The sequence below is a fragment of the Pipra filicauda genome, unplaced genomic scaffold, assembly GCF_003945595.2.
Source record: "Pipra filicauda isolate LSUMZ 115617 unplaced genomic scaffold, ASM394559v2 scaffold330_size805480_pilon, whole genome shotgun sequence".
In the NCBI taxonomy this organism is placed as follows: domain Eukaryota; kingdom Metazoa; phylum Chordata; class Aves; order Passeriformes; family Pipridae; genus Pipra; species Pipra filicauda.
In genome coordinates, this window is record NW_024104455.1 from 781,625 (window position 1) to 805,419 (window position 23,795).

Consider the following 23,795-nt stretch of genomic DNA (forward strand, 5'->3'; position numbering starts at 1 on the left):
GGAGCAGTAAGATGTCAGTCACAAGGATGTATTTCATGAAAATGCAAAAAAGAAACAGCTCTTCCAGTAAAACACCTACTGTTATGGTGACAATCTGCTCTCTCATCACTGCAGTGGCAGTTTGGATCCTGCCTGCAGGTCACTCTGGGAATAGTCATTAATATTCTATTTTCAGAGGTTACTCATAACTAGCAGCCTTGCAAAATCATCAGGAAAGAAAGAAAGAAAGGATAGGGGTATAATTTCATAGTCCCATGGTAGTTTTCCTGGCTTTACCAGGGCAGTCCTGTGGGATCTGGAGCCCTGGACAAGGTAGTGTCCACCTGACTTACTGTGCACTGGCAGAGAGGTGTTGAACACAACCAGTTTTAAAGGAGCTCTGGATACATTTGCACTTTGCCTGAACTCCTGGAAGAATCTGGCTTTGCATGTAAAGCTCAGGAGGGAGCCTAAAAACATGACCTTAAGCAATAATAAAAAAACGTAACGAGTGGAGAGAATGATGTTTACATTTTCTTGGCACGTTAATATGCACTGAAAAGTTCTTTAGGAATAAACTGAAAGATAATCAGAGCAATTAAGCTGTTTGGACCAGAGACAAAGCATTTCTAAAGCTAAAGAAAATGTTGCCAGGGGAACTGATGTATTAAAGAGCACTAAAAATTTCCTTCTCAGATTTACACTCCTCCTGACAGCACCAAAGCTGCATCTCCTGTCATTCTGTGACAAACTTTATTACTTCTTGTTGCCTGGACTTCATCTACATTCCCTGAATTAGGACATTTTTGTTTTACCAGCTACAGCTCACCACTGATTTCAGTGCTGGAGAGGAGAAATACACCTGCCAAAGGGGGAACATGGAATGTGGTTCACAAGGAGTGCTGGCAGGAAAGTACTGGAGAACCACATTCCAGTTGTGCAGATTTAGTCAGGTCAAATAAAAACTGCAAGGAAAGTAGTGGGGGAAAAAAAAAAAAGAAAGAAAAAGTGGTTAATCCTGTGGTCTCCTGTGTGTGAAAGTCTGGAGGAAGGTTATATCCAAAAATTTCCTCATTAAGGGCTCACAGCAATTCTTCACACAGCTATGGCTTTATAATAATCAGCAAGAAAGAAAAAGAAATAAAAGAAAAAATCAAATTGGTTACATTGGTGTTATAGGGTTTTTGAGAATTTATCCAGGCCTTGATTTAGAGCAGCATCACTTCATGAATCTTTAGGTCAATACAAAGATTACTTGCTTTCCTAGGAAAGAGAGAAAACAAGATTCCTCAAATCAGTGGGAAGCATCATTTGTTGGTGGGATTGGTCCCAGCTGACTTTTGCAGCCTAAACCAGAAAGTCCAGTCTAACCCAGTCTTTCAGACAACTCTGGAGTGAAAATAGAGAGGCAAGGACCCAGCTTGCACTGAGTGTTTGCTGTGCTTGATGCTGAAAGCAGAAAAGGGTCTCCAGAGCTCTCATACCCTACAACCTGGGAACAACAAGGGGGAAAATGCATCCCAACATTCCCACAGGAAACACAAAGAGGAAATGGCACAGCCCTGTTATTTCTGGAGCTTTTCCTTAGGCTTCTGATTAAGGAAAAGTGAGACTACACTGAGATCAGTGAAAAGATTTAAAAAATTTGTGAGACACAAAGAGGGGTCTGTGTGTCTCACTTTGATGTCTACAACTAATGCTGATAAAATCTGTTTTCAGTGAGAAACATGCCTTGCAGATCACCAAACATTTTGGCAAACAGTGGAAGAAAGGAGCAATGGCATAGAAAGAGAGGGTAAAAAACAGAGCCAGAGTTGGAAAAGTTGTGGCTTAACATCTCTTTGGCCTCATTTGCTCCTGGAGAGCAGCATCCTGTAGGCATCAAGATAGAGGCAATTAATTCAGTCACAAGGGCAGCTTGTCTCCTCACTTAGTCTTTTCCAGCTGTTTCAATTCTCCTGCTCTTCATCAGAGAAAAGAAAGTGTACTTTTTTTAATAGGGAGCCATTTCTCAAAATCCATGTAATGGTCAAACCACTTTTCAAGCCCATTTTCATGAAGAAATGAAGAATTTTATTCCCGTTTCTAGCACTTGCCTCGAATCAGCTTTAATATTTTAAGTGCCCCTTCTCTGCTGTTCTAATGCTCAAATCACGTGGTTATACTTCCTTTGACTCAGATAAATAAGCCAAAGTACAGCATGGAACTGTAGGGCCTGGGGATTTTATGAATGAAGGTGTTTAAACGCTGTTCATTTTCCATCACAGAATCATAGAATGGTTTGGGTTGGAAGGGACCTTAAAAATTATCTTTTTTCAACCCTCCTGCCATGGGCAGGGACACCTTCCACTACCCCTGGCTGCTCAGAGCCCCATCCAGCCTGGCCTTGGACACTTCCAGGGATGGGGCAGCCACAGCTTCTCTGGGCAACCTGTGCCAGGGCCTCACCACCCTCACAGTAAAGATTTTTTTCCTATTATCTAATCTAAACCTACTCTCTTTCAGTTTGAAACCACCCCCGTCATGACAATTTGTCCAATTCTCCCCCGAGGGATAAAAAAATTGCACTCATGGCCCCAATGGCAATGACAGGAGGCTCCCAGGAAGTCCATTTCCCTTGGAGCTTCTTGTGAGGGATTGCTCAGCAAACTGTGTAGATTTATGTTCCAGACTGACACACTCCAGAACAAAAAATGTGGGGGGTTGCTCCAGCAGTTTACACATCACACAGAGAGGAGTTTGGAAGGGTTGGGGTGGGGGTGGGGAATGTGTAAAAATCCTCCTACTTACAGGCAGAAGAAAAAGGAAGGATTGGAAAGAAGTGTCTAGAGGAACTGGAGTGGGAGGGAGGAATCTGCCTGGTGTGCAGGCTGATGATTCACAAAATGACTTTCTGTTTAAATCAGAGTGGCAAACTTAGGACCTGATCTTTTGAACAGTCATGGGCATGGATAGCCTTGGGCATGCAGGCTGTCCTCAGCAGCTGGGGATTCAGACACTTGATCATGTGGTGTCTTATCCCATACCCTTCCTCACCAGTGCCAAAGGTCGCATTCACCACGATATCACGGTTCATTAGGCAAGTCAAAGTAAGGAAGGAGCTGACAGGGCACTAATAAATAGTTAATAAAATATGAATGCGTGTGGTGGTTGCCTGAGCAGCCCTGGGGAAAACAAAGGACGTTTGAATCTGTTCACTGAGCCCCAGGAAGATTCCAGTTGATGTAGCCAAGCCAGTGGGTGTGTGTGGGTGGAGGTGACAGGTGCTCTCCTGATGATTCCCACTGGGGTCAGATCCAGAGCAGGATATAAACACTCTGGGCCACAACTCAACTGGTTCCCACTGTGGGTTTCAACTTTTCTCAGTGATTTTGGAGGTCTTTTCTAACCTAAATGATTCTATTCACTCTACATTGAGGGGATGGCAATGAAGTCCCTGTGGTGAGGCAGCAGCTCAGGTGCAGTAACATGACATCCAAAGGGACCTTCACAAGCCTGAGGTCTGGGCCAACAGAAATATTGTGACATCCAGCAAGAAGGACCACAAAGTTCTGCACATCAGGTGCAACAACCTGAAGGTATGAGCTGCAGTGGTCCCACCTAAGTGACAGTGGGAGAGAAAAACCTCAGTGAAGAGAAATGAACATCGGGGTGAACACAAGCCAGCAGTGCACTCCCACTGCAAACCAGGTACCAGGGCACATTCCAGAAGTATTGCCAGCAAATTCAGAGAAACCATTATTCCCCTCCACTAGACACATCTGGGAAGCTGTGTGTGGTTTTATGCCCTTTAGCACAAGCTGGATGTAGAGAATTCCAGTGGCAGGACATCAAGTGGACAAAGGTCTAGAGCACAGCACCAGTGAGGAGATGCTGAGGGAGCAAGGCTTTAGTCTGGCAGAGAAGGGGATAAGGGTGATCTAACAGCAGCTTAAATCTACCTGAAGAGCAATTAGAAAGATGACAGAGCCAATCTCTTCTCAGCAGTTCTGTAAAAGTTTTAAAAGCAGCTATTATCCTTTCCAAAGCATTTTTACGAAGAGTTATCTATACTAATTCAAGCTAAAAATCCAGTCAATCTCTTTTAACCTTCTGCACGTTTCCTGCTTGGGCAACCAGTGGTGGAATCTGCTTATTAGATGTTACACCTTTTCTTCCTCTACCTTTATTCAGACATAACTATACAGAAGGTATTTCAAGAATGTTTTTATAAAATCGGGGCTGTTGGTGGAACAAGAAAATGGGATTTTAGACTTTAAAAATGGAGAAGTTTGTAAAAGCAAGAAAGCAATAAGAAAAAATTGTAACTGGTTAAAAAAAAAACCAAAAAACAACACATTTCCTGGATGTTTCCTAACTATTGTTTTTAACAAGGCAGGGTAACTTTTTTTTTTTTCTAATAGAGCAAAGTTTTTGAAACATCTTTTCGGAAATTGGTCACAATTCCCCAGACAGAATGTTTCATTTCCCTTTGTTGAACTGAACCTTTCGTTGTGGCATTAATTTCTGCTTGCTAGAACTGCTGCTGTGCTTAGTAGGAAATATATTTCAGGAAAGTCGCATGTCCCCTCTTTACTGTTTAAGCTTCCCAGCAGATGGAGTCATCACAGAAATCTCCTGGTGTGTCACATCAGTTCAACTCACCGACCTACACTGATGTAATGGGCAGGATGCAGTTCAGCTCTGGGAGGAAGAGGAAGGCTGCAAGAGCTGGACATCAGGAAGAATTTCTTCCTGGCAAGGGTGGTCAGGCATTGGCAGGGGCTGCCCAGGGAGGTTTGGAGTCCCCACCCCTGGAGTTGTCCAAGGAAGGACTGGATGTGGCACTCAGTGCTCTGGGCTGGGAGACAAGGTGGGCATCGGGCACAGGTTGGACTCCATGGGCTGGGAGGGCTTTTCCAACCTCAGTGATCCCGTGATTTTGTGATTCTGCCACAGCCTGCTGCGTCCCTGGCCCTGGCCTTGTCCCCTGGATGGGCCCCTTGGAGCCGTGTAAAATTTTACATATGAAAGTTTTACATGACAAGTTGTACAAAGCCTTGTCTCCAGCCCATCCCTTGCCCCACCTCCTTCAGCTACTTCCCCCTGGATGTTCCCTGGCCCTGCCCCATCCCCTCACCCTGCCAGGGGCTGCTGATGGACCTCGTGGGTGACAGTGGTGAGGGCACGGCTGGCACGGGCCCTTCTGTTCTCTACTGCATCTCCTGCAGGGCTGGAACAGTGGGATGAGCTCCAGCCTTGGCACCAAGCACCCTCACACTCACCTGTGTCATTACAGCAGGGGAAAAATGCTGCCAGGACCTTGGCACTCACCTGTGTCATTGTAACGGGGGAAAATCGGTGCCAGGCACCATCACACTCACCTGCGTTGTCGTGACGGGGGGAAAACCAAACCGGTGCCAGGATCTTCGCGCCCCCACGTGTCATTACAACGGGAAAACTGGTGCCACCAGCTCACCTGGGTGGTTGAACACCTGGAAGAGCAGCCCCCTCACGTCCTGGCTGCGCAGCCCAGCCAAGCTGTGCCCAGGGTCGGGCGCTGGCACCCACCCATCCCTTCGGCTGGGACGGCGTGAAGTTTGTTCCCTGCCTGTGTCACCGGCCGTGCCTCACTTCCTCCTGTGGGACCGGTTAAACATTAACAGGGCGACCGACGGGCGTGTTGGGGCGGAGGGAAGGGGAGAGGCCACCCTTTCGTGCCACGGGGACAGTGTGGGACAGGCGAGTGGCCCAGGGCTGGGGGACAGTCACCCCGACACCGGAGGGAAGTTTCCCCGGGACAACAGGTGAGGGAACCCAGGAATCCCGGCTTTGAACACCTCCAGCCTCCACTTCCTCCAGCACCTCCTGGTTTGGGAGCTTGAGCCGGACCTGTCGCCAAAGGGAAAGCGGTGGGAGAACCTCTCGGCGCCCGGGGATGTGATCCAGGTAACCGCTCCAGGAATTTTATTGGCTTCCCAGCAGAAGGAGCTGGAGGATGAAGGATAATTTCAGCCTTTCCCCTGCTCTTGCCCCAGCGGGAAGGCTGCCCGGGGGTGGCGGCAGCGGGGTGAACAGAGGCTTTCTGTGGCTCCCATCTCCTACTCTGCTCCCTGGCATTCGGGATGGGCGTCCCAAAGCATCCGAGCCCTGCTCTGTGCCAGGCTGGATCCAGCTGCCATTCCTCTGGGGCACTAGTGTTGTCATTATCCCCCTGCCTGCGTGGTGGATGAGAGAGGGAGCAGCTCAGAGCAGCCCCGGCGACGCGAGTCACCCCCTGCACCTGCAGGGTGAAAAGCAGCACGGGACAAACCCCAGGCATTTAATTCATCCTCAGCCAAAATATCCTGTTTCATCTGAGGACCAGATAGTATTTCCCGGCCCTTTGAAAGCCCTTTTTGAAACAAAGTGAAACAAAACGTTAGAGATACCTCCCTTTCCCGTCCTGCTCTGCTTCACCCCACGCTGTTTGCTGATTTTGCCCTGGATTTTGGCGTCAGATTCTCTCCGGTTCATTTTTTCTGCCACAAAACAAAAACAAAAACAAAAACAAAAAAACAAACAAACAAAAAAAAAACAAACCACAACTAAAACTTTGCCCAGCTCAGATTGCATCAGTGCAGCTGGATTTGTAGGTATGAAGGCTGCCCTGGCCAGGGGATTTCTCTCCAGTCCTGTAGATCCTGCTGGGGATCACAGCTTCCTGGAAAAGGACCCTGCCCTGGCTTTTGTGTTTGTTTCCTGCTGCTTCACTTGGGCTGTTTCACTCCGTGTGACAGATAATACTGACTCTTGTAGCTACTGACTGATCTGTGTACGTGCCAAGAGCCACCCCAGTGACAGAGCCAGGAGGAATCCCTCCAGGCTGTGCACAGTGACCCTCCCTCCCCACACGGGAAACCTGAGAAGTGAGAAAAAACCTAAACCTTTCGAAATGCACTGGGTAAACCCAAACCAGCCCGTGAACAGCAGGTGGAGAAATAAACCCACGGGTTTGGCTTAAAATGTTCCTTAGTTGACAGGGCTGCCCCTTAAGCTCTCAAGGTGAATTGAAAGACTGTAAAAAGGGAAATGTGGAGCAGGATGCCAGCTGGGCTGAGCAGAAAAGTCAGAGAGACCCCTTGCTTAAAGCACCAAGCAGGGAATGGAGCTCTGGCATAGCCTGGTGCTGCAGCTGAGCAGGGAACTCAGGGTGTCCCTGTGGTGACACTTATTTTGTGCCTTGCACAATGTGCTGCCACAGAGAACATCCCCCAAATCAGAAACACTTTCCTGCCCAGAAATGTGGTCTGGCCACAAAACCACATCCTCTGTGCCATGACTTGGTTTCCTGGGGGAGAAGTTTGTAAACCAAGCAGCACAGTCAAACTCCCACATATTTTGAGAGGGAGGAGAAAAATATCTCACAAGTGAATCACAAAAACTGAATGGCAGAAAATGCAGAAGTAAAGTGGTGGCTCACACCCAGGCTCTGTGTATTATCTCTGACCACAGTGGAGAGCTGCTGGTGGTTTATTCTGGGGTTTAAGGGGCACTCTAAGTTTCAGAGAAATAACTCTGGTGACCTTCTTTGCACTATCAACCTTTTTGAGTGCTCAGACTGGGGAGCTGGGAGGAGATTTCATGTTTCTCATCCTTGCCCCAAGGCAGGTGAGATGGAGAGGCCAGAGTGGTAGGAGCTCTTCGTTCTGTCTGGGGTGGCCCCTCTGTGACAGGACTGCCACATCAATGATGACAGCGAGCTCTCCCTGGAAATGTATGAATAGGAATGCTAGTTTTGGAGTAAAGCACACAGAAACACACCAAAGCAACATTTTTGGGTGTATCCCTCCTCTCCTGAAGGATACCTAGCTCAGGAGACATCAGTTTCCTGAGAGGGGGGTAATAACCCCTACAGATGGAGGTCTGGGCCCCTCTGACCCCAAGGGAGTGGCTGGTGCCCTGCATGGCAGCGAGTGATGGAGCACAGGCTTCATTAGTCTGCCAGGACACCAGTGGCAGATTCTCACACAGTTTTGGGCAGCTCAGAGAGTTATTTTTCCCAGTTGTTCATGATTAACATCAGTGGTGAAGCTGGAGCTCCCCCGACCCAGTCAGCCCTGAGGCAGCAGTGTTGTAACAGCCAGGAGGGACCAAGGGCACAAGAGATGTGAGGTCTGTAGGAGGAGGTTTCTCTGCTGAAAAGAGTTCCTCTCCACCTATTGAAACAGTTATTTGAGGAAAGATCCTGCTCTCCTTCCAAACCTTCCCTCATTTAATCTCTTCCCCCTGTTGGCATCACAGGTCACACAAAGTCACATTGATCCCAGGACGCAAAGCAGCAACTTGATAAGTCCTTGTCCTTCAGCTTCTCCTCAAGGATGCACTGACTGCTGGTGGCTTTCTGCCTGAGGGACCAGGAGAGAATGCTCCAATGGAGAGGCTCCAGAGATCCATTTTACTTCCTCTCATCCTGACTGCCTCTCTCCCAGGTAGGACACATCCATAACCCGTGAAATGAGCCCCCGTGGGCCAAGTGTGGGAAATAAATTAAAAGCCATATAAGTGGCTGTTCCTGGAGAGATCAGAGTGGACAGTCAGTCCCAGAGTGGGATTGTTAAATTTGGGAAATAGCTGAGTTTGCATTTCAAGCCTGAATGATCTGATGACTCAGAGTGGGGTTCAGTGAGCAGGACTGAGCAGTGTGTGGGATAGGGAAGAGATGGGTAGATTGCCCTCTTCCAGTTTCCCCCTCTCCTTGTATTCCTCTTCCTTCTGTTTTCTGCAGCTTTTGAGGAGGCATCTGTTGAAAACTCAGTAGCAGCAGCTGGTTTTGCTTCCAGAAATATGTGCAAATCATCATGTTGCTGGTTTACCACCAAGTCACATTTCACATGCCTGAGTTTCCAAGTGGGTTCAGATTAAAAGTGTCTTGGTGCAAATCTTTAAAGACAAAGGAAATATAAAGTGACTCGCTGGATAATAAAGACAAAGCTGATTTTTTTTCTTTAATTATAGCCTAGCTGGGGTTTTAACAGGCTCTGACAGGAGCAGTGGGATGAGAGGGAAGGTATTGCCTTGGCTTAATAGTTGGTGAAAGGAAACACAATGCAGGAATAAACAGTGTGTTTTATAATTCCCAGTGGAATTGCACAGGGATGTGTGGTATTCAACAAGCTCTTAAACAACCTGGTGAAGAGGAGTGAACTGTGAGGTGGCAGACTTTGCAGGTGGTGCAGAATTACATAGGGCAGCCAAATCCAAAAAGGGACTAGGAAGATTTGCCAGAAAATGTCACGATGCCAAGGAAGCAATAAAGGCACAGAAAGCATTCAATGCAAAGCATCACTGAACTGAGATGTCTAGTGGGGGAAAAGAGTGGATACATTGGAAGGAGAGTAAATTGCCGAAAAAGAGAAACAAAATTCACTGCTCAGTGCCTTCAGAAAGGTAGATAAAAAGAAATCTGGCATTACATAAATCCACAAAAACTATATCTTGGATACTGGATATTTTGTCAGCTTTTCCATTTCAAAAAGGACATATAAGATCTGAGAAATGTATAAAGTGAGGCAGAGGTGTCAAAAGTATAGAATCATGGAATAATAGGATGGTTTGGGTTGGAAGGGGCATTAAAGATCATCCACCTTCCACTAGCCCAGGTTGCTCCAAGCCCCGTCCAACCTGGCCTTGGACACTTCCAGGGATGGGGCAGCCACAGCTTCTCTGGGCCAAGAGGAGAGGATCAGGAGGCTTTCATTAGACTGGGATATTTTTTCTCCTTGTGATAAAGAATAAATGGTAACAATGTATTCAAATAATTAATTCTGCAGAAGTGAATGGCGAAATGGTTATTCACAATTTCTCATAAGAAAAAGAACTAGTGGCAACCAGGAAAAGTATCAGAAAGAAGATTTAAGGTGAACCAAAGACTGAACTTTTTCTTACAGTGTGTAATTAAATAGTAAAGCTCATGGTCAGTGGATATGGAGGACACCAAATTATAAACAGGCTGAAAAAAAGCTGGAAACAAATATCACAGAGTGCAGACCCATAGGTGCAGATTCCATTATTGGCTTGGGAAGTCCCTGAATCTCTTATTTTTGGACACTGGGAAGTTGTAACAGGGACAGCTGTCAAATAGTGAGTAAGAGAAGAGAGGGGAAGACACTCCTGGGGGCTGTGGAGAGGTTTGGGTGCAGGTGGGTGGAAATCTGTGTTGCTGAGTATCAGTAGTCTGGTATTACTTGACAGAAACATCCTGTAAGCATTTAAAAATCTTGTTAACATAAGTGAACAAGCTGGTCCTTCTCTGCAGGCTTCGACAAGCTCTAACCTACTTTGGTTTTCAAAAAGCTCAGCTGCAGGGCTGTTGGGTTTTGGAATAAACCTGAGCTGTTTATTTATTTAGTTATTTATTTTATTTAACAGATCTGTTGCTGGAGCAGTGGGCCAGCAGTGAGGCAGGGGAGGCATGTGGGGGGAGCAAGAGACTAAAGAAAAAGTGAAAAGGAAAAGGAATTTGAAACTCTCTAGAAGGAAAAAATGTAGATTTTCAAACAGAAATAGCAGTGAGGGAAGGGAGGAAGAGAGAAACTGGACACAAAAACTGAAGGATAAAAGGCAGCGTTTGTGGAAGGGCAATATGGGTATAAAGGGGGAGATTATTTTGAAATACGATAATGAGGCTGAAAAAAAAAAAAAGGGAATCATTCTGGCAAAAGGATAAGCCCATCCTGTCCTTCACTGTGCTGCATCCAAATAGGTCACTTACAAAAGAGGGAAGACAGAGTGGGCAGAGGAGAGGAGGGAAGGAGGAGAAGGTGGCACATCTCAATGACCTTGTTGTTGAAAACTTCAGCATGAGAAAGGGGTCCTTTGGAGGCACTTCAAGCGTGGAAGAGAAAACACTGTTGATGAAGGGCAAGGGCTGTTCTTTGGCAAATGAGGGAACAAGATGCATTTTCATTTCCTCAAAACCTGCGGTGATGTGACAGTGAATTTGTGTGACAGATGAGGGAACAAACAGCTCATAAAGGGGCTGGTGTTTACCCCGTGTGCTGTCGGGAAGGGCTGAGCAACTGGGACCCCATGAGTACTTCATCTAAGCAGATTCTCACCACTGCTCTGCACACAGTTAGTGCTGTGCCTCAGAGAAGGTGTCCTCACTCAGCTTTGTTCTTCAAAAGCCTGGGATAATCATGGAGACAGCCTGACATTCCCCTGCTGCAGGGGTGGTGTTTGCCTGGGTGGGATGTCTCGCTGGTTGTGTGTGGGGAAGCAGATGCTGAAACAGCTGTGAGGAGCTGAACATGTAATTGCTGTAAAGTGCAGTGAAAATCAAGCCTGAGGCCCTAATTTGTTTAAAAGCAACCATCTGCAGGGCATTTTTAAAGCTGGATGTAAATGAAACCAGCACTAAAATGTTCTCCTTGGTGCAAGAAGGAAGGTCCAGCAGAAGGACTCACAACCCTGGCTGGAGGCACTGGGAACCAAGTTTAGACCCCATTTCTGTCATGAATGTCCTCTCTGACCTCCCACAAGGTACTTTATCAGTGTTTGTGTGTGGGCTGGACAATGGAACACACTGTTGGCTCAGGGCTCCACGTGCTATTGCAGGATAAACAATAAAAGCAAGAAGATAAAGAGGCAAAGGTAAAATCACAGAAAATGTTTAGGGGGCAGGTGGAGAAGGCTCATGAAACTCCTTTATTGGCCGTGCTGGGGCTTTACTGGGATCTAAATGGAGGTAAGGCTGAGCTGTGTCCTGCTCCTCAGTCCTTCTGCCTCCCAAAGGATCCCCATGTGGGGTATGGACCTGTTCCCTGGTGGACAGCAATCAGGGAAAGACCATCTATTGCTCCAACAGACGTGGCTGGAGGAAGAAGATGTAGATCCTACAACATCTATGGACTGATAAAAAAGAATTATATTACATATATATATAGATATATATATGCAGGAATAACTCCTACCTACCTGCCCATGCTGTCCTGAATGTCTGAAGAAAACAAAAGCAATATTAACCGTGTATTTTTAGAGTCAATGGTCACTGATTGTTCCTGTTTAGGGATAAATTTCGAGGCTATAATGGAACTCACAGACATGATCTCATGGCAAATGATCAATTAACAGGAAACATTGTCCTGAAAGTCACATCATTTATTCAGAGCCATAGCTTATCATGGCTCCTTTAAAAAAGCAAAGTGGTTGCACAGGCATGGAAATGAATTCCAAATGCACAGGGATCAGTTTGCATTAAGAGGAGCAGGGTGGGTAAGTGCTGCAGCTCCTGTGTCAGGAGCAGCCAAATGCATTTTGGTGTTCCCTCAAAGGAGGTTTGTTCATGTCTATGTCTATCATCGTGGTAGCTGAAGTCTTCCAAGCAGGGAGGCCTCAAACAAAATCTAAAAAATGAACAAACTCAACACACCAATATGTTACAGACATTATAGAGGTGCAGGGAGCAGTATTGGGAAGTCTGGCTACAACATGAGTCAAGGAAAAATAGTGAATTCAAAGACTTGTTTGAGCTTAGGAGAGTGTCTCAACCCTGGTAATGTGAGTGATGAATATAAATCATGGCAACTGGATGTTGAATATCAGGGAAGAGGGACACATTACATGGCAAATGGAGTGAACTTCATCAGTGCACGTTCATTAGGAAACCCAGAGCTCTGTAAATGGTTCCATCCACTGGCATGTGGCCAATTCCTAAAATTCAGGAATTGACAAACAGAAAAGAGAGGAAATGGTTTTTAGGCATCTTGTTGGGTTGGCTGTTTGCAAAGTGATGTTTTCACAGGTTTGATTGCTGAGTTCACCTTCAAGCTGTCTCATGTCTTAAGATATTTCAGTTCAGCTTTACAAGTCTGAAGGAAGCTTTGAATAAATGCTGCTGGAAAAAATGAACCATTTAAGTTGGTCAGAAATACGTTTTACTGTATCTTATCTGCCTTTATTAATTATCACTTTAGGTAAAGTTTGCTTTTCATTTAATGTTTTGTCGCTCACCCACAGAAATCCTTTGGAGACTGAGGTGCAAGGCAGAGGTGACATAAGCCAGGAAGGTGAAAAAACGTTGGAAAGGTTTTTGTAAACATGAGAGAACTCAGAGTCAACCATACAAAGAACCAGGGAGAGCTGGGTTTGTACAATCTTGCGAAACAAAAGAGGTCTGTAAATACATGCAGTGGGTGGGAGGAAAGAGAGGAGCTATTTATATTAAAGAACAATTCTGGGCACAAATCTGATTAGTTACACACTGGTTAGATAGAGATGTACTTTGACTGGGTTAAATGTGGGCTGGGAATTATAAAATTATCTGGACACTGGAGCAATGAGATCACAGATCCCATGCCCAGGGTGCTGGTTGCAATGTCATACCTGAGGCTGGGCTCTGGTTCCATTTATACAACTATCAAACATCTCTGTTGTGTGAAACAATACATCATGTTCTCCCCCTACTAATTTACTGAATGAAAAATGGGTTTTTTTCAATAATTTATAGTTAATCCATTACTGAATAAACTACCCAAAGCGTGCAAAACCTGGGGTGAGCAAAACCTTTAAAAATCACTTCATTGTCCTGAATACTTTTAGGAAGGGGAGGAATGACCATCCCAGACTTCCTTTCTCCTGGAAAATAATTGAGCAGTTATTCTCAGGCCAAATTTGCAGGCACGAGGTTCTAATTAGACTGCTATGGACAATAATATCTAATTGCTTTTGTTATGCTGAGTACAGATGGAATCATTAGGGCACCACTGGCAGCCCTGGTGTGTCCTCAGCAGGAATGTTTCCCAGGAAGTGATGAAAAGATAGAGCTCCCTGACAGGACTGCAGGGAGCTTGTGAAAGGTCCATCCTTGGAGAGACTCAAAGTTGGACTTCAGGGACTGAAGTCCCAGCTGCTGCTTTGAAAAAGAAGGTGTCAGCCTTCATCCTTCGTCCTTCCCTCCCTTTCTGCTCAGCAGGATCAGGTGCTCCTGCCTTCCCCCACCCAGGGAATCCTCCATCTGCCCGGGAAACAGCTGCACCTCCACTCCTCTGAGGGCAGTGGGAAGCCCTGGGCCCGCTGAGGAGGAAAGGAAAACAAAATGCCTTCGTTAGAAAGGAGCTTTCAGCTCTGAAAAGCAGTGGCCAAAACTCATACTGCCTTTTAGGGGATTAAAACTGGTGAGTTACAGCAACTCTGGTTAACAGGAAGCCTGAGAAGGTGGGTAAGTATGCATGTGATACCTGCATGAGGAATAGAGGAAAGAGCACAGAAGGATATATGTGGAACCCCAAAAAATCAGTGACAATCCAAGATATGGCATGGGGACCACTTACATACCCCTTTCATTATTTAAGGTTTAGAGAACTCATTTATCTGCCTATTCAAAAGTGCAACCTCTTCTTTCCATAAAATGGTGGTCAGTGAGTTACTGAAGAGAGAAAGGTGATTTTGGAGAGGGAGAAGGAGAGACAAAAGATTAAATACATCTTTAAAAAAAATCTAAACTGGAGCTGAAAGATTAGATTGCACATCTCCATCTCTGAGCTGGTTAAGATTTTTTTAAACTATCTAAGCACCTTTGGTGGTGTTTTACGTGTGTTTACAGGCTGGTTTTTAATTCCTTTCAGGTCTTGGCTGTTGTTACTCTATCACAAAAGGCCCTGCTAATGCCACAGTCCTTGCTGGCTCCCAGGCCAGGTTTAACTGCACCGTGTCTGCAGGATGGAAAATCCTCATCTGGCTGTCCAATGGGAATCCTGTCCTCACTGTCCTCAGTTCCCAGGGATCCGTGGAAACCACAGACCGCTTCACCTCCCAAAATTACACCAGTGGTGATGAGTTTACCTCAGAGCTCATCATCCACAACACCCAGCTGAGCGACGCCGGGAAAATCGAGTGCAGCATCCAGCAACCCAGCGAGAACAACTTTGCCTTCCTCTCTGTCCAAGGTGTGTATGGCCACCAACAGAGAGGTATTTTGTTACACTGCACTCCAGGGAATCCTCTGAGGAATTGCTCAGACTATCCCTGGGAAGGAGTCCATGTTCTCATTTCCCACCCTTGGCCTCCTGTCCCCCTCGTCTTAATTTTACTGCCAAAGCAGGTTTGAGAGTCACATTCAGACCACCAGTAACAAAGGTGATAACTGCCCCTGTTTTTTCCTGTTACATCTCTTATTCTTTATCAGAATAAGCCAGGAAAGCAGGATTTAACCACCAGGCACTACCTGTTTGTCAAAGAGGTGCTTGGTGAGGTGATAGCATCTCATCACCCACCCATAAACCTTTCCTGATAGGACCTGAGCATATTTAAAACTTAAGAGAGAAACACTGTTATTTCATTATGTTGTCTGTCAGCTGGAAGTTAAGTTAAGTTAAGTTGCTAAAAAGTGCAATTTCCTGCTTTTTATTGGAAAGGTACTGAAAGCTGAGGCTCGTTCTTTAGATATAATGAACAATATGTCCATGCAGTTGCAATATCTGCATGTTTCTACCATGAATGTGGTATATCTGTGGTAATAATTATCGTTTTTCACTTCATATCTCAAGGCATAGCTATTTCTGGGTAGCAAGATAAGATTTAAAGCTACCAGCAGGAAAGCAATGCAGCAAAACATTCTGAAGGAACAAAACATCTTTTCCCTCCCACAGTTAATGGATCTTTATTCATCAAAAATAGCACCTTGACAGTAAAAGAGAACACAACAGTTGAAATTGTTTGTGAAGCCTTAGGATGGGCTCCAGCTCCAGACATTGCCTGGATGACAAATGACTCTCTCATTGATAAGTCAAGTTATGTTAACCAGCAAAGTCAAGGATCTGATGGCCTCCACAATGTCCTGAGCATCCTGACTGTGACTCCAACAGCCACTGAGGTTCTGACTTGTTTAGCTGACATAGAAGCACTCCCTGAACCTCAGAATGCAACTGTAACCCTTATTTTTGACAACTCCACTGCAGGTAAGCGAGTGTTTGTTGTACTTTGCCTGTGCTGCACTGCCTGTACTCAGAGCTGGGTGTTTTATTCTACTTTGCTTCATTTTGAAAAGATCTTTTATTTGCAAAGGGGATGTGCAGAGGTGACAGAATTAAGACCCAGTAACCAAAATCTGATATATGGGTAGGATAAAATGCACTGGTACAAGTCTAATGAACCACAAAGCCCAGTGTAGGACTGAGCAAGGCAAACAAAGCTGTACATTTGCCACTGATTCCTATGGATTCACTGGAAAACCAGACTTTGCTCCTTGACCAAGAAAACATCTAATGAATTTAGATCTTAAATAATTCAGTACTTGCACTTCAGGTGCAAATGGAAAACACAGGAGCAGTGTCCATAGATTTTCTTATTCCAAGCCCCTGCCATGGGCAGGGACACCTTCCACTATCCCAGGTTGCTCAGAGCCCCATCCAACCTGGCCTTGAACACTTCCAGGGATGGGGAATATCTATGGACATTATCCCAAAGACTACTTAGATCAAAGAGCCATTAGACCTGTTTTCCTCTTCCTGGCATGCCCTCTTCCAAATGTTAGAGAAAGGTAAAAAATGTCCTGCAGCAACACATGTGGAATTTTTTGGACGGTGCATTAAGTTGCTTTATATTGGCTTTTACTGAAGGAGGTTTAAGGCTGGATGTCATGCAAATCTCTCAAGAACTCTTAGCAAGACCTTTGATAACTCTAAAGATTTTTGCTGAGGTAGGTTATAATCATGCTGACAGCTTCTTTTGGTGAACTGCTGCTTCTTCTGCAATGGGTGAACGTGGCACATGCAGAGACATCCTTAGAGTGGATCCACGAGGGGTCTGGTGGAGACATTTTGACACATAAACACCTGAGGAGATTGAGTAACTGTGCCTTTCGTTTTCAGTGTGAGTCATTATCAGCATTACCTTTTTTCAGGAGAACTTGCTCGGAAACGCAGTCGGAAAAGGTCATTTTACCACTCTTAATATGGATTTTTGTAGTCGCATTGATCTTAATTACTGACTGAGCAAAACAGGGCCATCCTGAGGAAATTAATAAATTCCCCTGCCTACTGATTTGTGAAGTAGTGAGGGATCCACCCTCAGTTTCCATAGCTACTCACTGTAAATCAGAAGAGCAGAAAAACAGATGTCATGGAGCTCTATTAGTGTATTATTAGTGACTCCGTAGGACCATCATTCATTTCTCTTTGGAAATATCACTGTGCTGCAGCAGCCACTCAAAATTTGTGAGGGTAGGAGAATATGAAGCCTTTAAATGATTAGAATGAAATATAAGCGTGGCATTTCTGACAGAGAAATATATATAATGTGTATATATATATCACACTTAAAATCTCAGAGCTTTTCGTATACAGGCTCAGCCTAAGCTACCTGTTGCTGGGAAAACTTCAGACATCTAAGAAATCCTTCCAAAAACTACTGTAATAACAATTTCCCCCTTCCCTTAAAAGCCTGAGGAATTGAATTCCTCCATGTTCCTCCCAAGCAATACAAGAAATACCAAAAATCTGAGCCCTCTATAGCCAGACAGCTCCTGGGACGGGAATGTCCCACCTTCCTGCACCTCTAGGTCAGTCTTGCCCTACAAGGTGATGCATTTTTGTGTCAGTCACACCTCCTCCAGAGTTACTTTGCTCACAGGGGCGTTTGGCTGAGCCCCAAATTTGAGAACTCCTACAGAGTTATCCCAGGTGATGCATTCACAGAGCTGTTACTGGGAAATGGGATCCAGGGCAGTCCCTTGGCTGAGCCCAAGCTCTCCTTGGCCTCAGTGTTGAATTCAGGTGGCCTTTAACCTGCAGAAGGTGAGGATGGAGAATCTTCCACGAGCCTGGAATTCCTTTGATTTTTTAAGCTATCCAGGAAGCTCCAAAGTGTCCAGGAAGCCACGTGTGGGTTTTTCCAGTCTCTCGTTTCTCCTTGGTCACATGCGAGAGGGAAAATCCCCTTTTCTGCAGATACTTTGTCCAACTAAAAATTTGGACAGCTCTGGGAGGAGCCAGAGGTCTGGATGGGTCCTATGGAATGAGGCAGTGGCTTTGTCCACACTAAACACCCCATGTAACCTCGTGTGGATTTACTGATGGGCTCAAAGGGGTTTGATCCCTCAGTGCCCCTCCCTTGCACCCCTGCTTCTGTGCTGAGCTGGCAGCTCCCACCTCCACCTGCTTGGTCTCAGCTCCAGTTTCTTTCTGGATGCTCCCAAACTGAGGAAACACTAAAATGCTGGAGTGCTGGGAGCGTTTGTGTTGTACCCTGTCCTACCTTCAGCTCTAAAAAATCCTCTGGCACAAAACCTGAACGTGCCAGGGAGTGAAAAACCTTGAGCTGGCAGACCTGGAGGTGTGGGCAGTGCAGGTGTGTTTAGCTCCTCTCTTCACACCAAGGAGTAGCTTTCCCTATAGATAAATGGCTGTCTTTAGTATTTTAATCATCTTGATATCCTCATGGCATGCTCGATGGAGCAAAATATAACACAATGCAGGTATTTGTTTCAGTACTTCTAGATAAAAATATTATTAACAAGTTTATCACCATTTTTAATCACAACTGATGGCAGCCTACAGGATTTACTACTGGTTTCAGGGTTCCTGAGTGCTTTTTTTTTGACAGAAGAAATCCAAAACATGCTGATTGAACATTAGGATTAGAGAAGACTGGAACAAATTTCTTAATGATAATGACCTGAGCTTTGGAGAATGCAGACTCCTAGCAGAGATTAAAGCTTTGTAGGAGGCTCTGGTCCTGTATTTTTGAAGTCTGAAACCTCCAGACCCCAAACACACACCCAGGCAAATAAGTAGATAGAAAGGATTTAGTTTATTCCCTGCCATAGGTAAACCTTGTTCCCACATGGAATTGCCCTGACTCTGTGGAGCTCCCAGTCACCTTCCTTGCTGTGGTGCCTTTTCCAGAGGCTGTCAGCTAAGGGTGGCCATGGAATCATTACCTGGGACCTCTAATGAGGAAAACACATCCATAAACACATGCAATGGACTGGACTGTGCCAGGTTTGGATGTGCCTCACACCCGGAATTTGGATTGGAAGCTAAAGAACTGTCAAAGTTATTTTGGGGCTGCTTTCCAAAGGGTAAATGAATCAGATAGAGGTGCTTCTGGAATATGTGGTCAAACCAAAGGGCAGGATGATGTGACAATCAGAACTGACATATCTTCCTTCTTCATCAGTCTATCTGAGAAATTAGGGAGTGTCCAAGGCCAGGCTGGATGGGGCTCTGAGCAACCTGGGACAGTGGGAGGTGTCCCTGCCCATGGCAGGGAGCTGGAATTTGATCTTTAAGTTCCCTTCCAACCCAAACCATCCCGTGATTCTCTGATTCTATTTTTCCAAGGTATTATTAAAACATGCAGGAGCCCTGGTTGGTCACAGCAACAGATTCCAGCAAGACACTGAGTTATCCTTAAATCACCTCATTTAACCCTGGAGATTCCAGCAAAGATAAAGGAACAAGTTAATTGGGATAATGCTGGTAGAGAAAAAAACCTCTTCAGGTTTTGCTCTTTGCTGCTCTTTAAGTGGGTGACAGATGCCCTACCAAGCATGTCTTGAAATCAAAAACTTGTTGAAATCATTGAGAGAAACCCCAAGGCAGAATTGATTAGAAAATCATATCTCCAGACTAGAAATCACCAACTGTAGTAGTCACCTAAAACTCTTGCTGTGGTCTGTGGGGAGAAGTGGATGCTTTCAGAGCAGTTTCAGCATATCAAAATTTACTCAAATAAATTACAACCCAAAATACCTATTTTGGTGGGAAAAGTTACAACTGCACTAAAGAATTTGAATTTGGAAATATTTTAAATTCTTGGGCAGCACCCACAAATTTGTCATTTGTCTGTCATTTGGAAAACACAGGCTCCTTGTTAATAATCAACAAGCACCTCAGAGAAAAGGTAAATATTCTGCAAAGGGTGTTTTGAGGCTCTGATAAGACAATGTTTCTCCATTTAATTTAACAGAAAATTATTACCGTGAAGACAACAGAAGCTCCTGGGTTATTGTACTTGCAGTTGTGCTTTCATTCCTTGGTATTGTTCTTCTGACCACTATTATTGTGGTGGTTGTTCGCTGCTGCCTGAAGAGGAGAGGTGAGTGGAACTTTACAGTTGGTCTCTATATTAAAAAGTATCTTTGACCAGATATAAACCCCCAAGTTGTGTCAGCTCTGGTGCTGTGCAAAGTCCTGTAAGCAGAAGTGAGAGCGGACAGATCCTGCTCTTAACCTTGGCCTGGTTAAAATGCTCCTTAAATTCTCCTTAAATTGGCCTTAGATGCTCCTTAATTTCACCTTCCTGTTCCTCTCATAAATTGACTCCACAGCAATCAGTGTCAGCCCTTCACATTAACTACAAGAGGACCATGTTTTTTGGGAGCACATTAGCTTTCAAAGACTTTCAGTCCCTGTGCTGAGGTTCTTTGTTGAAGAATATCTTCAGTGCTGTGTGCCTGATTCCAGTTTCTGTGTAAGCTGCTCTACAGGGCTGTAAATTTTGTAAGCAGGGGGGAGAGATGCTCCCGTGGTAGCTGGAACAGAGGGAATGCTCTAAGAGAACTTACAGTTTATATTTTAATTTCTTGCATTTTAAAAACATTCCTTCTTTTTTTTTCTTCTTTCTCAGCATCTACATATCAAAGTGAAATCAGGTGAGTCAGATGAAGGGGGGGGGGGGAACTTTTCCTGTTAACTGGACTCTTTCAGGGTGGCAAGAGGGATGTGGGAGTTTCCATGCCCTGCCACCCAGCATCCCAGAGGAAAGGGGACCAGCTTTAGGGGCGAAAAACCAGCAGCAGGTTGCGAATCCTAAGTGAAAAAAAAAGCACCAAAATCCCGCCGGCGCCGCATCTCTGACTCGGCGAGCGCAGAGACGACAAGCTGAGGAGGCACTCCCGCTAAAGCTGATGGGCAAAGCGAATTCCTAAGAGCCGGCTGTGCCCCCAGGGAAGGCAGGGGAGGGTCGCCGGGTGCCCCGGGCTGGCCAGCACAGCCCGGCGGGCGATTGCCGCCGCCGCCACAGGATGTCACTGCCAGCCCGGGGACGGGAGAGGAGGAGCTCCTTGGGATGGATGGATGGGCAGGGAAATCGCACCGTCTGCCCGGCTCTTTTGAGGGTGGATAAACTGGCGAAAGAGGGGTTTAGAGGGTAGGTTTAGGTTAGATATTAGGAAACAATTCTTTGCTGGGAGCGCGGTGAGACCCCTGCACGGGTTATGGTGAGAGGTTGTGGACCCCTCATCCCTCATCCAAGGCCAGGTTGGAAGGGGCTTGGAGCAACCTGGGGTGGTGGAATGTGTCCCTGCCTATGGCAGAGGGTGCAACTGGATAATCTTTAAGGTCCCTTCTGACCCAAACCATTCTATGATTCTATAAAAAATTAATAAAGGTGCCCCAATGAAAAACATCAACCCGTCACCAGGTTGTTGCCAGACATGCTTGGGTACAAAGCTGCTGGTACATTATTGCACTGAGCAGGACAATTTTAGCCATCAATAGCTGATGGCTATCAGCATTAAGATCCTTTTTATTGGCACAGTGTGGCTGTGACAGCAGTGGCAGTGGGGTTATTTATGTTATTTATATTATTATTTATATCCAGGCAGCGCTGTAAATTCATACCCTGCCTACACTTGTGGGGGCTTTTAACTCCCTGTCCCTTCATGAGTTTCCAAAGCCTCACCCCCTGTTGCCTGGCACGTCAGTAATACCCAGTTTCATTAACAGCCTCTTGGGGGGGAAATTTTGTGAAGGTCTGTTGACAGATTTCCATTTATAGAGCACTTTATTGATATGGAACAAAATAAGGAAATGAGATACCCACTGTTTTCTCCCAAGGAAATGATGCTTATTATGCCACGTAAACTTCCATGGGATTTCTTAATTTGTGGGGCTGACTTGATCATTTTGCCAAGTGCAGCTTGCACTTTGGAAGTTGAGAAAACTGGGATGAATTCGGGCTTTCTGAGGCTCAGCTCAGGCTTGGAGACTCTGAATTAAAAGCTCTACAAAGTTTTACAAAGTGTGTAAACGTTGACACTGAAATCAGGATTATTAACAATCACTTACAGATTTTGTAGGTCCAGTGGTTGTTTTTTTTTACCTGCAGTAAAAAGGAGTGATGATTGTCCAGATTTGGGAAGCTCCATTATAGTAGCAAAGAAGTGGAGAGACCAAACATATATTGCTTTATTTCCCACATTTATTTTTAACTTGCCTGGATATCTTCCCATACCTCCCACACTTTTTTTTTTCTTTTTTCTTTTTTTTGGTAGCTCCTTTTTTATTTGGCTACGACACTGAGTTTGTTGGGAACTAAGGATCAGATAAAATACACAGTACAGTGTCATGTAACATGTGGGGGTGGTAGCCCTGAACAATTGCTTTTGTCTTCCAGCAACCAGGACAGGTTTCTTGGTGGTATCTGACATGTTTATCCCCTAGAATAGTCAGTGGCTGGTTCATCAGGTTTGTGTGCATCAGTAACACCCACCTGAAAATCTGTGGGCCAGTAAAGCCATTCCTGCTAAACATAAAAAGTAGAATCACAGGATCCTTTAGGTTGGAGAAGAGCTCCAAGATCATGGGGTCCCCTCTGTGCCCCATCCCCACCTTGTCCCCCAGCCCAGAGCACTGAGTGCCACGGCCAGGCCTTCCTGGGACACCTCCAGGGATGGGGACTCCACCACCTCCCTGGGCAGCCCCTGCCAAGGCCTGACCACCCTTTCCAGCAAGAAATGTCTCCTGATATCCAACCTGACCCTCCCCTGGCACGGCTTGAGACCGTTTCCTCTTGTCCTGTCCCTTGTTCCTTGGGAGAAAAGGTTGATCCCCCCCTTGACTCCCCCTTTCTTTGGACAAGTTCATGTGGCATTTTCCACAAACTCACAGCATGTCACCCCTTCCCCCTAAAAATTCCTGGGTTTTCATGGTGGATCTGAAACCTTGGCAAAGGTGGACCTGGGTCTATCCAGGAGAGGGGTCCGTGGCAGGAACAGATCAGTAGTTTCTTCTAGAGTAAGAGTTTGGGGTAAAAAAGCACTATTGTCTCTCTGTGCAGCTCTGTACATTCAGAGATGTGTAAATTTAACCAAGGGAGTTCCTTTCACTTGTAAAGTAAATTTCAAAGTGAAAGATTAACTTTGGAGTGTAGAGATGAATCACTTGGGAGCTCTCTGTGGGGGTGTGAGATAACACTCTTTGTTTTTGCAGCTGGGGACAGGCTCAGGTCACCGAAATAATGAGCTGTCCTGAGTGACCATTACTGGGCCGCTGAATATCCTGCAATTCACAGTTAGAGATCAAAATTCATTGCCTACAAAACCTATGAACTGGTGCAGAGTCTTCACTCTCTGAAAGTTGCTCAGTTATTTTCCTGCTTTCTGGGATATTGCAGCTCATGGGAACTTTCCAAACAGAATTCCATGGGTAATACTTACATGGGACGAGATTTGTACTCGTGGCTTGGAAGTCCCAGACGTGTTTTGCACCTATTTTTTGGGAAGCAAAAGACTTTTTCCTCCGTACTCTGCTACCCAACAGTTCTCCTATCATAGTGATTTTCTAATTACACACCTTTTTTGTTTCTAGAAAAGTTTCAGCTGAGAAGAAAAAAGATGGAGATTTGGAAAACAGGCAAAGGAATGGTAGTGAAAACCCAGGATACCTTCCAGAGGAACTGTGGAACACAGAACAGAGCCCAGGTGAGTCTAAGCTGGTGAATCACATGTTGTCAAAGTGCTTCTCAACATGGGCCTTTTGGACAACATATCAAGGAATTACATTATGAGACTTCACACGTATTTCACAATACTCAGTGAGGGATCTGTCTTTGCCCTGGGCCTCTTCAGAACA

The 23,795-nt window shown here is 45.4% G+C and overlaps 1 protein-coding gene across 1 annotated transcript; it reads left to right on the forward strand.

Annotated features, from left to right (window-relative positions):
• Nucleotides 1-5,753: 5,753 nt before the first annotated feature.
• On the forward strand, nucleotides 5,754-23,644 carry IGSF5 (immunoglobulin superfamily member 5; the record flags this gene model as incomplete). Its single annotated transcript, XM_027727771.2, has 7 exons — nucleotides 5,754-5,907; nucleotides 8,242-8,429; nucleotides 14,565-14,885; nucleotides 15,588-15,896; nucleotides 19,909-20,037; nucleotides 20,569-20,593; nucleotides 23,532-23,644. Coding segments are annotated over exons 2-7 (955 nt in total), but the record flags the coding sequence as incomplete, so codon positions are not given.
• Between the last annotated feature and the right edge of the window lie 151 nt (nucleotides 23,645-23,795).